Source organism: Centruroides sculpturatus, unplaced genomic scaffold (assembly GCF_000671375.1).
Source record: "Centruroides sculpturatus isolate CEXI.00-Female unplaced genomic scaffold, Cexi_2.0 scaffold1660, whole genome shotgun sequence".
NCBI lineage: Eukaryota > Metazoa > Arthropoda > Arachnida > Scorpiones > Buthidae > Centruroides > Centruroides sculpturatus.
In genome coordinates, this window is record NW_019385752.1 from 1 (window position 1) to 14243 (window position 14243).

The 14243-nt window shown below is 29.8% G+C and overlaps 1 protein-coding gene across 4 annotated transcripts in view; it reads right to left on the reverse strand.

Annotated features, from left to right (window-relative positions):
* Window positions 1-5447: 5447 nt before the first annotated feature.
* The window catches only part of LOC111641787 (nucleolar protein 11-like), a 38389-nt gene continuing 29593 nt past the window's right edge, over window positions 5448-14243 (reverse strand). For all 4 annotated transcript variants that reach the window (XM_023388007.1, XM_023388010.1, XM_023388009.1 and 1 more), the window contains exons 11-15: window positions 12333-12428; window positions 9996-10074; window positions 9581-9661; window positions 7771-7884; window positions 5448-6928 (exon numbers count right to left, since the gene is read on the reverse strand). In XM_023388007.1, the coding sequence (XP_023243775.1) occupies window positions 6803-6928; window positions 7771-7884; window positions 9581-9661; window positions 9996-10074; window positions 12333-12428 (496 nt within the window). In that variant the 3' untranslated portion in view covers window positions 5448-6802. The remainder of the gene's footprint in view (window positions 6929-7770; window positions 7885-9580; window positions 9662-9995; window positions 10075-12332; window positions 12429-14243) is intronic.

A 14243-nucleotide genomic window follows, 5' to 3' on the forward strand; every position in this document is an offset into this window, starting at 1 on the left:
TTTTGGTTTGCAGTAGATTTCGGGCCGCAATCTTTTAATAAACTCATTTTTATTTACAATGTTTAATCGGTATCTGTAAGTTACACAAAATTATAACTTCTGTACAGGATAGTAGCCTAAAGTTGATTTAAAATCGGGCATAATTTTACAGCGCTTATAGAAACCGTTTAATTTACAAACGTTTACGGTATGCCTCCAGTTTTATTAAACTACGAACATCCGAAATTCCTATAGTTTGTAGTATCAAACCCGAGGCAGCTACGACCAACAATTCCGCGGCACGACGGTAACCCACAGAATGCTTTCAATATACTGTTAGTGCGATCGTTACAAAAAAGTTTAATTTGCATAAATTTGAGCTTTTTATAACTTATTCTGAAAAACATTTCGAATGAAAATCATTCGTTCGGTTGCAATTTTATTTTAAGAAGCAATAAAAGCAAGAGATCGGACCCCGCCAAGTTTTACCTATCTACCCGCAGTTTTGCGGGTAGATAGTTTTGCCATCACCTCACTGATATCGAGAGTGGCGTAAATTTAAAATTTGAGCTCTCTAGACCCAGTGCTGTTCTTTCTCTAGGAGCATCTGCACCGCCAAATGAATAAGAAAGATACAGCTTTTATGGAGTTCTTTGAACTTTTCAACTGCTTATATTTCGGCAACCCCTTTATAGAAAAACCTGAAATTTTGCACGCTACCTATAAAAACAAGAGTCTTTCGAACGAGATATTCACATTCAGACAAGCGACGATTAAGAAGGAATCAGATCAGCGGCGGGGCAAGACGTAAATTTGATGTGGGCAAGGCAAGGTCTTAGATTTATAAATCAACAAAGAGAACAAAAAGCAACTTAGAACAAAAAGCATTGAAATGAAACAGCTGAAGCACGCAAAACAATTGTAAATAACAATGACTTGGTCCTAACACGAGCTGACAAAAGAAAACACCTAGTCATCATGATAAGCCAAATTACAGTAGAGCGTCGATTATCCGACCCCCGATTAACCGACTGTCCTAGTCGGCAAATTTCAAATGTTCGCTAGTGATGTGGCGCTACAATATTTGGCTATGTCTTGGCTACTTTAATATTATTTTTACGTGTTTTAGCTGGCAACACTCATTCGACCATGAAAGGGAGCCAGTATTTAAACGAGGCTTAATTTTCTAATTTTTAACGATACAATAGCGACGATTATTATTTTAAAAAATTTTTGTTAGGCTTAACATCGATGAAAATTCAACGCAAAGTAGGTTAATAGCTATATACTAATATACTAATTACATGGGATATAATAATATACTACCCTAATAATAGATTTTTTCATACTTTTCGGTTATCCGCCCTTTCAATTATCCGACCAACTCCAGTTTCCAATTAGGTCGGATAATCGAGGCTCTACTGTATAGGTGTTTCAACGAGATGTGTCAGCAGCAGGGGACAACTTGAGTTAGAAGTCGCACTTGTTGCTCTCTTTTTTCTAATACATGGCAAGGGTTAATAAATATATAAATATATCGGTTAGATGCATCAGCCTACCAGTCTGGAATCCGGTCAGGATCAAGACCGAACTTATAAAATGGTCACGAAAATGAAGGAATCAGTGGTTTTTAAAATCGGAACTATAATAGATTTTTTAAAATTAATTTATTTATTACGTCAACTAGTCGGATAAATCCATCTGCAGGAGAAAAAAAAAAGTTCGAAAAAAGCATATTCGAATAGCAGTTCAGTATCTAAGTCACATGCGTACTCGCCGCCAGTTACACGATTATTCGAAAAATGAATGTTAATTATTTTATTTCAATTAAAGTTTCGGAAAGTTTATGAAAAAACTGTATCAAAATCCTGTATGTTTGATTTAATGCGTAAATTCGTATTCTGGATGATTGGGAAAGGAAGATGACTTCGAGTTAACCAAATTTCACTGTAAATCGAAAGGATTATTAAAACAGACAGATGATAAACCGAAATAGTATGATAGGTTATGTGTTACTTTGTGAGTACACATCATAGGTTCCCATCCCTGATCTAGTTGAATAGAAAAAACCGAAACCATTGATGTATACATTTTACTACATTTACATATCTAAAAGGAAGTCTTTCTAAGGGATATTGACTGCTATTTAAGTGTTAGACATATAAAGAAAACCTTCAAACTCCACATTGGTTAGACACGAATCCATGACTAGTGTTCAATGGTTATGAGTTTGTGCCTCACCAACATAGTTTCCAGGTTTTCCATGGGCCTAAATCTGGTTTGGCAGGAAGATTATTAAAAATGTCATATTTAAGTGAATAAAACACACAAAAAACTCAGAAATTCCACATAGCCAGCCTTGAACCCACAACCAGTGTTCAGTAGTGTTATCCTTTCGGGCACTGGTAGGCTCTGGAGCAGCATTTCTCAAAGTGGGCAATAACGCCCTCTTGTGTGATGAGTAAATCTAGGGGGTGCTGGAGGCAGGGTATTGTATGGTAACCAAAGGCAAAATTGGGGTACCTGAAAGCCGTTCCCTTTCCTCTGTTAAACTGATAAGAGGAAACATTGCATTTAATGATTTCCAGATGTTGAGAACAATGTACGGTAAGGGCACAAAGTGTGAGATTCATAGAAAAGTTTTCCTAAGAATATTTCCGATCCTTTCTCTCACAAGAGAAATGGTTAGGGGGCGTTGGGTATAACTTTATGGAACAAAGAGGTCGGTGGATCGAAAAAGTTTGGGAATCACTGCTCTGGATGCATGTGGCTCATGTGCTTATGGAGTAATCCAACAAATGAATTTGTTAGAGACCCACCAGTGGCCAAGCGGTTCTGTTCCCTGAACACTGGAAGTTCGATTGTGGGTTCATGCCTCGCCAGGACAAGATGCCACGTGTTTTCTGAGTTTTCTCTGCATCTATAATGCCTGAATAGGGGCCAGTTACCCTTAAAAGACCTCCGCCTAGAAGGTATTATTCCCTGCGTATAAACAAATATGTATAATTAATAACCACATCATGTCTTTTTTTCTTAATCAGGAAAGACTTTTAATCGTCTCAGAGATGAAATTTCTGGGTATAATGTTCACATCTACTTTGTCGTTCGAAAAGCAATTCAAGAGAGTAAAAACTAAAGCTTCTACTTTGATCAGCAATTTAGTTAAACTATTTGTTAAATTAAAAATTCGTAATATAAAAGTTCAATTCAGATTATTCTCTTCCATTGTTTTAAATTCATGTGGATACGCTGCACCTATTTGGAGTCCTTTGTACTTTAAAAAATTTGAAATTATTCAAAATAAATTTATATGAAAAGTCTTTTCGTTAGACTTTAATATCTCTGGAGCGGTATTGCGTCTTGAATTGAATAGATTCAAATTGGGCCCTTTTTTCATGAGAAGATATGTTAAATTTTTGAGTCGATTGAGAGACAATGGATCGTTACTTTTTTTACTGTTGGAATTGTTATATAATAAATCGCTTAATGATAAGTCTAAACCAAATTGGGTCTATCAAGTGTCTACTGTATTTAATATGTATGGGTTCTCAATAACTCTGTTTATATATAACACAGACTTAAATGAAATATATAATGTTCAACTGATTAAGAGTGCTTTTGAAATATCTTTGTCTCAAGATATACATGACGTTAAAACTCATAATAACTCTATTTGTTATAATATTATTCTGAATTATCCAGACATCAATAATTATACTGGTTCTGATTTATCCTTCAATGTCAAAAAGTTCTTTATTCAATTAAGATTAAATAGAGAAATTATTCTGATTAATAAAACTATCTATCAATTCTCTAAACTTTTTTGTATAAGTTGTAATGTTGCCATGTCTAAACTCCATTTGTTTTGTACTTGTTCTTGTAATAGAACTCAAGAGTTACGGAAAAGATATAATATTGAGACTTTATTTTTAAAACATAGCGAGGATTCTATGTATTTGTTCTTTCATAAAGCTAAAAAGACTACTATATATAATCTATATAATTATGCTCAGAGATTTTTTATTGTTAATCAATTTAATATATTAATTCTGTAATTCTTTTTAATACTATTAATTAATTATGAGAATGTATAGACTGTAATTGTATTGCTTATGAGATTATGTAATGTTATGTATCACATTATCCCAAATTTTGTAACAGGCAAAAGCCTATTATAAATAAAGTTATGATTGATTGATAACCACATCATAACTTACCATAGGACCTCATAGCCTAGTAGCTCTCACCCAACATAAAAAAAGACAAGAAAACTTGTTTAGAATTTGTTTTCTCTACTTTAATTTTATTTGTTCATATTAAACACAAGAATACAGAAGTATAAAATGACAATTTATATTATTATAATTTTCTATTTAAATTATTAAATATTCTCAAAATATATGTTAAAATAATTGCAATGTAATTGTGTAATGTGTAACATTTTATAATAATAATTGTGCAAGTTGTTGATGTTTAAGCTTCCTTGACATTTCATAATCTAACATATTTTACTGTATAAAATGCTACTTAATTTTAATACAGTATTAACCAATTGATATTTTCTAAACAGTAGATTTTGAAATTCCATATATACACATATTCAAACAATACCATATATTAATCTTGATTTATATCGTGTTAAGAATATAATAAATACCACTTATACAGAAAATTTTGGAGTTCTTTTTGACCCTCCACCCTATAGGCATAAGATGGCCTTTTAATACCATTGTGGATAAGCCTGCATTGGGGACAGTCTGGTGGTGAGGAACAAGGCCCAATGTATGGGACAGATTAACCTCCAAAAATAATTTCAAGGTTATTTATTATTGCTATATTTGTTGGGTTTTTGGGATTTAACCTCTCCCCAAAAACACAATAATTGGAAAGAATTATAAAAATACATAAAAATAGTGTTTTGTATATAACTTGCATTTATTTTGTATCCATTCAATTCCTCCTTAGTCAACTGTATTATGTTACTCTATATACTTCTATAATAAAAGTTAGTAAACTCCTAGATATATCTAGGAGTTTATTAGCTTTATCTATATTATACAGGGTGATTCAAAAGGTCAGGCAAACTGTAAAGGTAGGTCAGGAATACAAAAAAAACTATTTTTACCCAGGAACGTGTAGTCACAAATACCACCTGGAGTTGTTAGAAGTACAAGATCAGGCAGAAATATGTTATACAACATGTATAATAGAACACTTTGATGATGTTTGCAGCTATATGTTCCTAGGTAAAAATGGTTTGTTTTTGTATTCCTGTAAGAATCTTTAAATTTTGTCTAACAAATAAGACCATTTGACTCACCCTGTATTTGTGGCAATCTTATGATGATCCTTAATTGTAACATTGCTTGAAAAAGATATAAAAATATCTATATTCGTTAAATATCAAACAAGAATTATAACAAAATATATATATGTGTTAACTTTAATTACAGAAGAGAAAAACATTTCCTTTCTTTAATTAAGTAAACTGTAAAAACATAAATTCAATTTAACTGTAAAACCTGTAATTTTAAACTGTAAAAACATAAATTCAATTTAACATATTTAAATATACATTTTTTAAACTCTGCCCTGTGGGAAGTAATTAGGCCTTGTTTGCAAGTCCATTATGACAGGGGTGGCAAACCTTTTTGAGTCTGCATGTCATGTAGTAAGCATACTTAGCTTTAATCTAAAGATGTTTATGCATGTCAAAGTTTCAGACTTCGAATAATGATATTTAAATAAAATAAATTAATACACTTTAATTAGAATAAATGCAAAAAGCTGATTGAAAAAAGGATGATCATATGATAAACCAAATGGATGATTGAAAAAGAGAGATGATAAATCGAAATCATGATACACTATGTACCAGATGATTTCTCCTTACATGTCGTAGGTTCACTACCACTGCATTGAGTTCAGTCAGGACTACAAGGCAGCCAAGTAGTGAGAGACAGGTTCCGATGAATTGTTTTCCAAAAAATTCATGGGATTTTTTATTCATTTAAATATACTGTAAAACTTACATGTAATTTTTTTAAGTTAGAGAAATATTTGGCATTTTCTACAAGAAATTATTTATAAAATTATTCTTGCTTAACAATAATTTTTTTTCCTTTTACTTCTCTGTTCTGTAAGTATTAAAAGGTCTCCACTTGTTCCTAAATCATGGATTCAGTTAGGCCCACAACACTTAACAGCTAGTGAGATACAAGGACTAACAAATCTGGATTGAATCAATTATAAACATTTCTGAGGACTTGACTTAGAAACAAGTTCTGTGGAACCAGTAGGATCTTTACTGTCATGTATGGCCATTTTAAGATACTAGTTCTATCATTCTAAAGGATATCTGATAACATTACTGTGTAGTGAAAAAGGTTTAAGTAAAATTTTAATAAAAGTTTTATAAATGATATGCCAAAAATGTCCCTAGTAGGTCCCAAAATCCAAGGTAGCAAGGTCTGGAGATCTACAGGGGCCAGTTATGGAATTGGCAAAGAAGTCTTCCAAAACTGAAATGTTCATGAGAAGCAGTAATGTCATCTACCACAGAGTGGAAACAAGGAACATACGACTTACAGTTCTTGTATACATATAACTTTAATGTCATTACAAATTTCTCTTTGAACAGTAACTTTTCAGACACCCTGTATTTATACAGATGTTTACATAACAATTTTACTTCTGAAATATGGAAACTTGGATATTTTTACCAGAAAAATCAGAATTTACTTAAACCAGAACCAAACTAAACAAGAATTTTTTTTAAAAATTAAATATTTTATTAACATTTATCAACTAACACACATTTCTGTTATATATACAGAATTTCTATACAATATTTACAGCTCGTATTCATTTCTTCACTATATTCTTCTTCTGGAGTACATGCCATTTTCAATAATAATTCCAAGTTATCCATATCCTTAAAATCATCAATCTGATAAGAATAAAAATAATTATAAAACTTATTAATCAATTATTTATATTTATGTAAACAATTTAAATTTATTTAATTAATTTGTTTAGTAAATTTAAAATCACATATAAAAAATATCCTTATTACTTTTCTAAAAGTATTAAAATTAGAATATAAAGCAAAATTTGTAAGTAATGGAATCTTTTAAAATATAATATCTGATAAAACCTGCAAATGCCATAAACTTTCCAGTTCAAGCAGATTTTTCTCTTAGGCATGCAGAAACAAGAAAATGGTGTACTATTTCAAAATCTGGACATACTTTTTTACCAAGTTACAATTACAACATAGTATTTGCTATACTTATTGAATTGAACCTGAAATATAAGGAACAGAGCAGAAAATAAAATATATATCCATGTATATATTCTCAACCCAAAAAGAAAAAGACTGGATGGCCAAGTTGGTTAAGTCATCAGACTACTGGTTTTAGGGGATCCAGAAACGAATCCGGGTAGGTTAAAAACCATGGAATCTGGGGATATTCTGTCCTGGATATGTTGGGACTCATTCCAGCAAGGTGAAATGCATTTGGAGCTAGCATATCTCCAAATGCATTTCACCTTGGTTATTCTGTCAAGACTCTTCCGTATAGTCTGACACCGCAAAATACTTTAGACTCCAAATCACCATTTAAAAATTCAAGTTGCACGAAGACTTGTTATAAATGAGTCTTAATGATCAAGATCACATAAAAAGAGGGATAGCTGTGTTATTAATAAAAAAACATAACCAATCTCTTGACAGATAAAATAGATTACATTAAATTCTTTTTATAATTAGAAATAGAAAAAAATACTTACAGCAACTTTAATCATGTCCGAAATATCTGAAAGAACTTTATAGGTTTGAGGATCCTTGCATAATATAAAATTTGTGAAGTGAGTATCAATTAATAGAGATAACCATTGAAGAATCTATAAAATAATTAAATTAATTAAACTTTTGTAAAATTATGAAAAATATATTTATGTAGGATATTAAATAAGTCAAATAATACTGAATTTTTTTCCCTATAGTTTTTAAATTTTTCAATAGTTTACTAATGTTATTCAAAAATGTTATTGAAAAATCATAGAATTATAGTCCAAGAAATATGCCATTATTCAGATTGTTTAGATATGATTGAAGTATTGATCAGTGCATGAAGGTTGGAGCATTGCAGATTCACAAGAGTGACAATAATTATGGACAGTATTGACCCATAATAGAATTGGTCAGCAATGAGTAAGAATTAAGGAATGATGCCCTAGCAACACTAATTATGATAAATTTTGAGAACATGGATCAAGTTCAAATCCAGATCAATAAAGTAGTAGACTGATACTTTATCACTTAATCAACTTATGTTTAGTTATATAACAAGTTCTCAAATATAAACATCTTCTAAAACCCAATTCATTACTAAAAAGTCTACCAACTGCCATATAATATTGCCTTCCTCTAGGGACAAATTAATCAGTAATTCAAATTATTATCACCAGAATATAGCCCAATATTATATGGCAGTTGGTGTGGCTTTATGGCAAGTTCTCATTTAACATTGTTGAGAGGTTCTTGGAAATGTGATGTTAAGTGAAAATGACATGACAAAACCAATTCTACCATAGACTAATAGACTAATTGATCTAAATAAGATACAAGGTCTGACAATTAAGTTTGCAAAGTCATCACAATCACAGTAAAGGTGCTCCATACTTCATTGTTGAAGTTTATTGTAGTTGCCTTCAAAGTAACCAGTGCTAGCATCTCTTCAATGCTTTGAAGAAATTTTTGAACTGGTTTTGTGGAATGACCTTCAGTTCTGAGTCTTTACAGACAAAAACAGAAAAAACTTTTTACTGTTTCAAAGATAAAGAAAATATTGAAAGGAAGGCATTTTGATGACATTATGACATCAAAGGTAATACGACAGTAGCACTGAAGGCCATTCCGCAAAACTAGTTCCACATTGCTTCAAAGAATAAATGATATGCTATCTGGCACTGATGCATAGCTTTCCAAGGGAACTACTTTGATGGCAACCACAGTAAAATTCAACAATGAGGTTACTGCAGAAGATTCTGTAAAATATAAGGATCTCTTTATATATTTGTAGTGTAGTGCTTTTTACTGTGATGACTTCACAAAATTGTCAAACCTCTTATAATTCAGTTAATATTATTCTCCTTGAATCATGTTTGCAACTTCCAATCTTTACTTCCCACCTCATAGAACAGATTTTACTGTTTATAAAGAAAATTTGACAGTGATAATTGTAAATGATTACAAATATACTTGAATCTTTCTTAAACAAGGATATAAGAAAACAATGTTAATAAAAACTTACTGTACTTTTGTCTATTGTGTATTTATAGTAACCATAAAATAATGATAATTAAAGCTCATATTTCACGTAACAGACATTATACAATTTTACGTGCACTTTATTTATGTATACCAGAAATTTTTCAAATAAAATCATTTTTAATTTTATTAATATTTTATTAAATTTAATACTTTTAAACAATAGGATTGAGAAAATTCATTATTTTAGCAATTAGACTGAATTAGTTCTACAATTTTTTTTATAAGAATGTATTTATAACTTAATAGTAATAATAATTTAATTACCACATCAAATGAAGGATGCTCTGATGTTGTTTCAGACCTATGCTCTAATTTTAACAAATAGAGAAGATACTGCAAAAGATTCTGTAAAATATAAAGATCTCTTTATAAATTTATGTATTTTCTTACTTGCATGTGTATGCATGCAAGCATTGTATATGCATGTACACACAAGCACATATGAGATGATGATAAAAACTTTAAATACCAGTCACATTAAATTATTAAAAATTTTATTTATTTTTAATCAAGTTTCTATATGAAATTTAACCAAATTTAAATTATATAATATTTTTTTATTCATGTTTTGCCAATTCAACTAAATGTTAGTAAATGAAATGCAGTGAATACTTGATTAATATTCAATTTATCATCATATCTTGATAAATCTTAATTCAAAACATATATATAAACTTACCAAAATATCTTGAAACTGCACAGAAAGTAGATATGATTGTAAAAATTTATTACTGATTGGTATATTCAATAATTTATTTCTAAATGTCAAGGCAAAAAATAAAGGATTTAATAAATGTTCAAAATATAATTATATTACAAATAATGAATTATTGGGCCATAATTTTCAATTGCAGACCCATTCCCACCATTGTCCATCTGTCCTTTTTTAATCTCGAGAATGGAGTTAGATATACGAAAATAAAAACCAGATATGGAAACCTTAGGAGCCAGAGACCCTGATTAACTATATAAGAACTTCTGATCTGGACTAGAAGTCGTGATTTTTTTAAATTAAAAGATGATTAAAAATTGCAGCCTGGAATTGAGGATGTCACAATGAATAACTGCTCATTAATAATAAATTTAGTAGATTAATAAATACAAGTTGACTGCTTTATAATTGTATCGAACATAGAGATGTTTTATCAACACTTTAGGAACAAAAAATGTGAATAAAAAGCATTACATATTTTAATTTATGTAAAAACATTCTTTAAATTCTTGAAAACAACAAAATAAATATTTGAAATGAAATCTATCTTTGAACTGTTTGTCATAAGATTATTCGTTTTGACAAGTAATCTTAAGAAGAGAACTGGTTTTGTGAATGTTTCATCTTATTGTTTATTGAAAATTTTTGGTTTTGTTCATAATATCAAAAAGTAAAATTTAAAAATTTGCTATAATATTTCCCTGAAAAAGAATGGAGTTAACATGTTGGATCTCGAATGTACTGTATATTACATCCTTTGCTGCAAGCTAAGCAACAGAGCTTACAAAGTATGGGATTATAACTATATTTGTAATAATTCAGAAAGAAAATTTGATTATTGGGATAATTTAGGCTTGGTTATATACTTGTATAACTATAAAAAATTTACTTTAACTATTATTTTATTTAGCAGAACAGTAGCCAAATGTAAGATGATACTTGCTTTTGTGTAACATGGATGGTTATCCTTAGAAATAAATGGTCAAATATTGCTAATTCTTATTTTCAAATAACTATTTCTTGTATTCACATTAATTTTCAAGTAAAATACATTAAAATAATTCTTACTTCTCACGATTGAATTGGTCATGAATGCAGCTATATTCATGACCAAGGATAAGAAATTAGTTAGTTCTTATTGGTTAATTTCAATTCTAACTCTTGATCCTTGTTGTGAATACAAATACTAAAGTCACCTTTCTCATTAACGTTCAAGTAAAATTCATTTTTATATTAATAAAAATTTTTTGATTACCATACTTAAAATTTAGATTGGCAGTTTTGAGATTTAAAATGAGATGAGATAGAATGTTAAAAATCAGAATAAGAGAGCATATAAGGGCTATGAAGTATAATTACAACAACTCAGCGATTGCTACACACTGCAATCATGCCAGTTGAAGATCTCACTTGACAGCATCAAAATTCTTAAAAAAATTTTTTTTGAACATATTGATATTATTAAAATAAACGAAATTAATACAATGAATTTAAACAATGACATCAGTGAGATCTGGCAACTGTTACTACCAAAGTAAGAAGAGATTATTTTAAAATATTCTCCCTCTCCCTTTTTAATCCACTGTATCATATGAAGTATCAGACCTCCTGATAAACATACAGTGAAAGCCTTTACACCTTGTTTTTAATGGTTTTTAGAGGTTTTATATTTTTACTACCTTTATTAGTCAATTTTTTAAACATTTTAACTAAAATATTTTTATTTTTACAGGTATACCCTCTTTTTACTTTTTAACACCATTTTATTATATTTATTTATTTACTTATTTTTAAAAATTTATTTCAGTTTTAATTAATAATTAGTTATTCCAGTTGTCACTATAATTATTTTTAAGTAATTATTTTTTTTTAATTTTTGTGAGTTACACATATGTTAAATATAAATAATTATTACATACATTCTGTAATTTATTATATAGTTTTACTGATGTACATAATATAATAAAAACTGAAGAGGAGAATCAAGCCTGAAATACATATCTGTTGTAAATTATAGAAAATAAAAATCTACTTTTCCCATGAAGAGAAGTGTTCCAGTATGATTTGTTCTCAATAGCAACTTTATGCTAAGTTCCAATAAACATACAATCAAGTATTAATTTGAAATGCATTTTAAAAGGTAAAAATCCCTTAAAATAAATAAGCAGAATTACTTTTTAGTCCTCAAAATTCCTGTTTATATGTATAAAAACATAAATTTTAAAATAAACTACAAATGTATTATTAAAACTATGTAAAATAAAATAATGAAAAAAAATATATATATAACATTGTAAAGGATACAAGAACATTGCTCTTTCTGGACAATACGGACAAAGATCAGTATCTGTTTGATTAACATCCGACTTAAAATTATTCTTAAAGTAATCATCATTTACACTGAAAAAAGTAATTCATTAGAAAATATTTAAAATGTTAAATACAGTAGAGCATCGATTATCCGACCCCCAATTAACCGTCGCATCGGTTAACTGACCGTTCTAATAGGCAAATTTCAAATGTCCGCTAGTGATGTGGCACTATAATATTTGGCTATGTCTTGGCTACTTTAATATTATTTTTGTTAAATTTTTGTGTGTTTTAGCTGGCAACACGGCTTGACCATTGAAGGGAGGCCAGTATTTAAACCAGACTTAATTTTCTAATTATGAGTGGTTGTTTGTTTTGTGAGCAATAAAATGATTTAAAAATTTTTAACGATACAATAGCCACGATTATTATTAAAAAAAAAAAAAAAATTTGTTAGGCTTAACATCAATGAAAATTCAACGCAAAGTTGGTTAATAGCGATATATTAATATACTAATTACATGGGATATACTAATATACTATAGTAATAATGCATTTTTTTCGTTCTTTTCGGTTATCCGACCAACCTGAGTCCCCAATTGAGTCGGATAATCGATGCTCTACTGTACATTTTTAAAATAAAATAAATTCATTCATATATCAAATCATATATGTGAAAAGATTTAAATATAACACAATGCTTTTGATATTAGACATGACAGAATTATTATATCGTGATGTAACATTAATAAATCAGATTATTCTAAACTTTAAATGTGTATTAACTTCTACATATTTAAAAAACTTGTATTGAGTGAAATTAACTTCTTCATGTAACTGGATAGACAACTAAAACCTTGATAACTCCAGTAAATAATCCAATGTAAATGTGACAAATGTTTTCAATCTTACACAAGATCTACTTTGGGTCAACAATGTTCTAAATTGGAATGCATTGAACAAAAGTTGTTCTGTGTGATCTGTCTGGATCATCCAGAGCCTGCCTACAGTGTATTCATGCCCTGATATATCCAATCTCCCAACACCTCCTCACATCTATATAAGACAATGTGATGAAGACACTTCTGGATAATACATTAAAGTCAAATGATTGCATGATTATATCAGGCTATATTACTAATACTATTGTTAATTACATGCTAAGTAATTTGCCACTAGAAGCAAATGTTAGATACCATCTGTTGCTAACTTTAATATTATTATTATTTTAATGAATAATTTAGAAGATTCTGGAAAAAAAGAATCGACCCAAAGCGAGATTCAAACCCACAACTCCTGCTTACCATGCGGTTGTGTTGCCAGTTATGTTACCTGAACCTTCATCCAATCCTCGCTTCCAGAACTTATTAATTTTCAATATAATCATACTTGGTTACTTAATGCACTGGCTGGAGACAACTCAGTGCCTACAGTCTATAACTCTCACTATACCACTCAGCTGGCTATTAAATCCACCCTGGCATGGTATATATGTATAAATATAAACATCTTAAACCCCCAAACTACTATTAAACTTAGCAAGAGATGGCATCTAATGCCTGCTTCTAGTGCCAAATTACTTAGCATCTAATTAAGAACAGTAGTAGTAATATAGCCCGATATAATTTGGCAATCACTTAGCTTTAATATCTATCAGGTTTAAGATGTTTATATTTCTGGAAAATCCTATATGTGTGTGTCTAAGCATTGGCACGATAGAAAATAGCTGTTTGTGGCCCAGATGATAGGCCAGTTTGGCAAAAAAGCCTTCTTGCTTTCTTCAACTCAAGAACATTTCTGTTGGTAATTCATATATCCCAGAATGCTAATAGATGGATCACATTTTTATACAAAATACCCTGTAAGTAATATCTGAGACTTTAAACTAGACTTGAATAAGGATCC